The 1,120-nt window shown below is 39.8% G+C and overlaps 1 protein-coding gene across 1 annotated transcript; it reads right to left on the bottom strand.

The window, feature by feature from the left end:
• Window positions 1–26: 26 nt before the first annotated feature.
• LOC100635251 (sepiapterin reductase-like) lies at window positions 27–1,110 on the bottom strand. The gene has a single exon (XM_003392079.2). It carries the CDS (start codon window positions 867–869, stop codon window positions 48–50), a length of 822 nt encoding a protein of 273 aa, XP_003392127.2. The 5' UTR covers window positions 870–1,110; the 3' UTR covers window positions 27–47.
• Window positions 1,111–1,120: the final 10 nt, after the last annotated feature.

A 1,120-nucleotide genomic window follows, 5' to 3' on the forward strand; every position in this document is an offset into this window, starting at 1 on the left:
TAAATGGAAGACACACCCCAAATAAATTATCATTATAGAATAATCTATCAATCAAAATAGTCAATGATGGCAGCATTCTTAAACTTGTCTTCTTTGATCAACTCCATCAGTTTGCTAATTGACTCAGCTACACTGAGAACTTGATTATTACGAACAAGGTCTTGGAAGCTAGCTTTAGTTGAAGCAAAACCAGCCTCATTCCTGACAGCATGAAGCATGTCGGTATCACAAGGACCAGGGCTGTAACTCAACATCCTAACATCTGGATGCTCAATAGCCAATGCTTTGAGAAAAACATTCCTAGCTGCTTTAATTGATGCATAAGCTACACCACCACCAAAAGGTATCTTTGCAGCAAGCGATGACATGTTCATGATGAATCTTGGTCCAGTTTTGATGCAAGAGAGGAAGCGTGTGGTTAGAATCCACATTGAAGTATAGTTAGCAGTGAGGTATTGAGCAATAGCAGCAGGATCAGTTTGATCTGCAGTAGGAGTAACAATATCACCCAGGGAACCAGCATTGTGAAAAATGGCTGCTTGGTTGTATTTTTCAGAGCTGTATCCATCCAGTATTTTTGTGGATATGTCAGATAAGCAAGCAAGATCCCCAAGGTCAGCTGGGACAATGGTAACATTGACAGGACTTGATTTGGCTATCATTTCTTTAGTTTCCTGGAGCTTAGAAACATTACGCGAGACAAGAACAATAGTAGAGCCAGTAGCAGACCATTCTCGTGATAATTGGATTGCTAATTCTCTTCCTAAACCTCCACTGGCCCCAGTTACAATACAATATGTTGATCTTTTGAAGAAAGCAGCCATGATGTTGATGTTAAATGGAAGACACACCCCAAATAAATTTATCATTATAGAATAATCTATCAATCAAAATAGTCAATGATGGCAGCATTCTTAAACTTGTCTTCTTTGATCAACTCCATCAGTTTGCTAATTGACTCAGCTACACTGAGAACTTGATTATTACGAACAAGGTCTTGGAAGCTAGCTTTAGTTGAAGCAAAACCAGCCTCATTCCTGACAGCATGAAGCATGTCGGTATCACAAGGACCAGGGCTGTAACTCAACATCCTAACATCTGGATGCTCAATAGCCAATGC

This window comes from Amphimedon queenslandica, unplaced genomic scaffold (assembly GCF_000090795.2).
Source record: "Amphimedon queenslandica unplaced genomic scaffold, v1.1 AMPQUscaffold_1162_Cont26823, whole genome shotgun sequence".
Classification (NCBI taxonomy): domain Eukaryota; kingdom Metazoa; phylum Porifera; class Demospongiae; order Haplosclerida; family Niphatidae; genus Amphimedon; species Amphimedon queenslandica.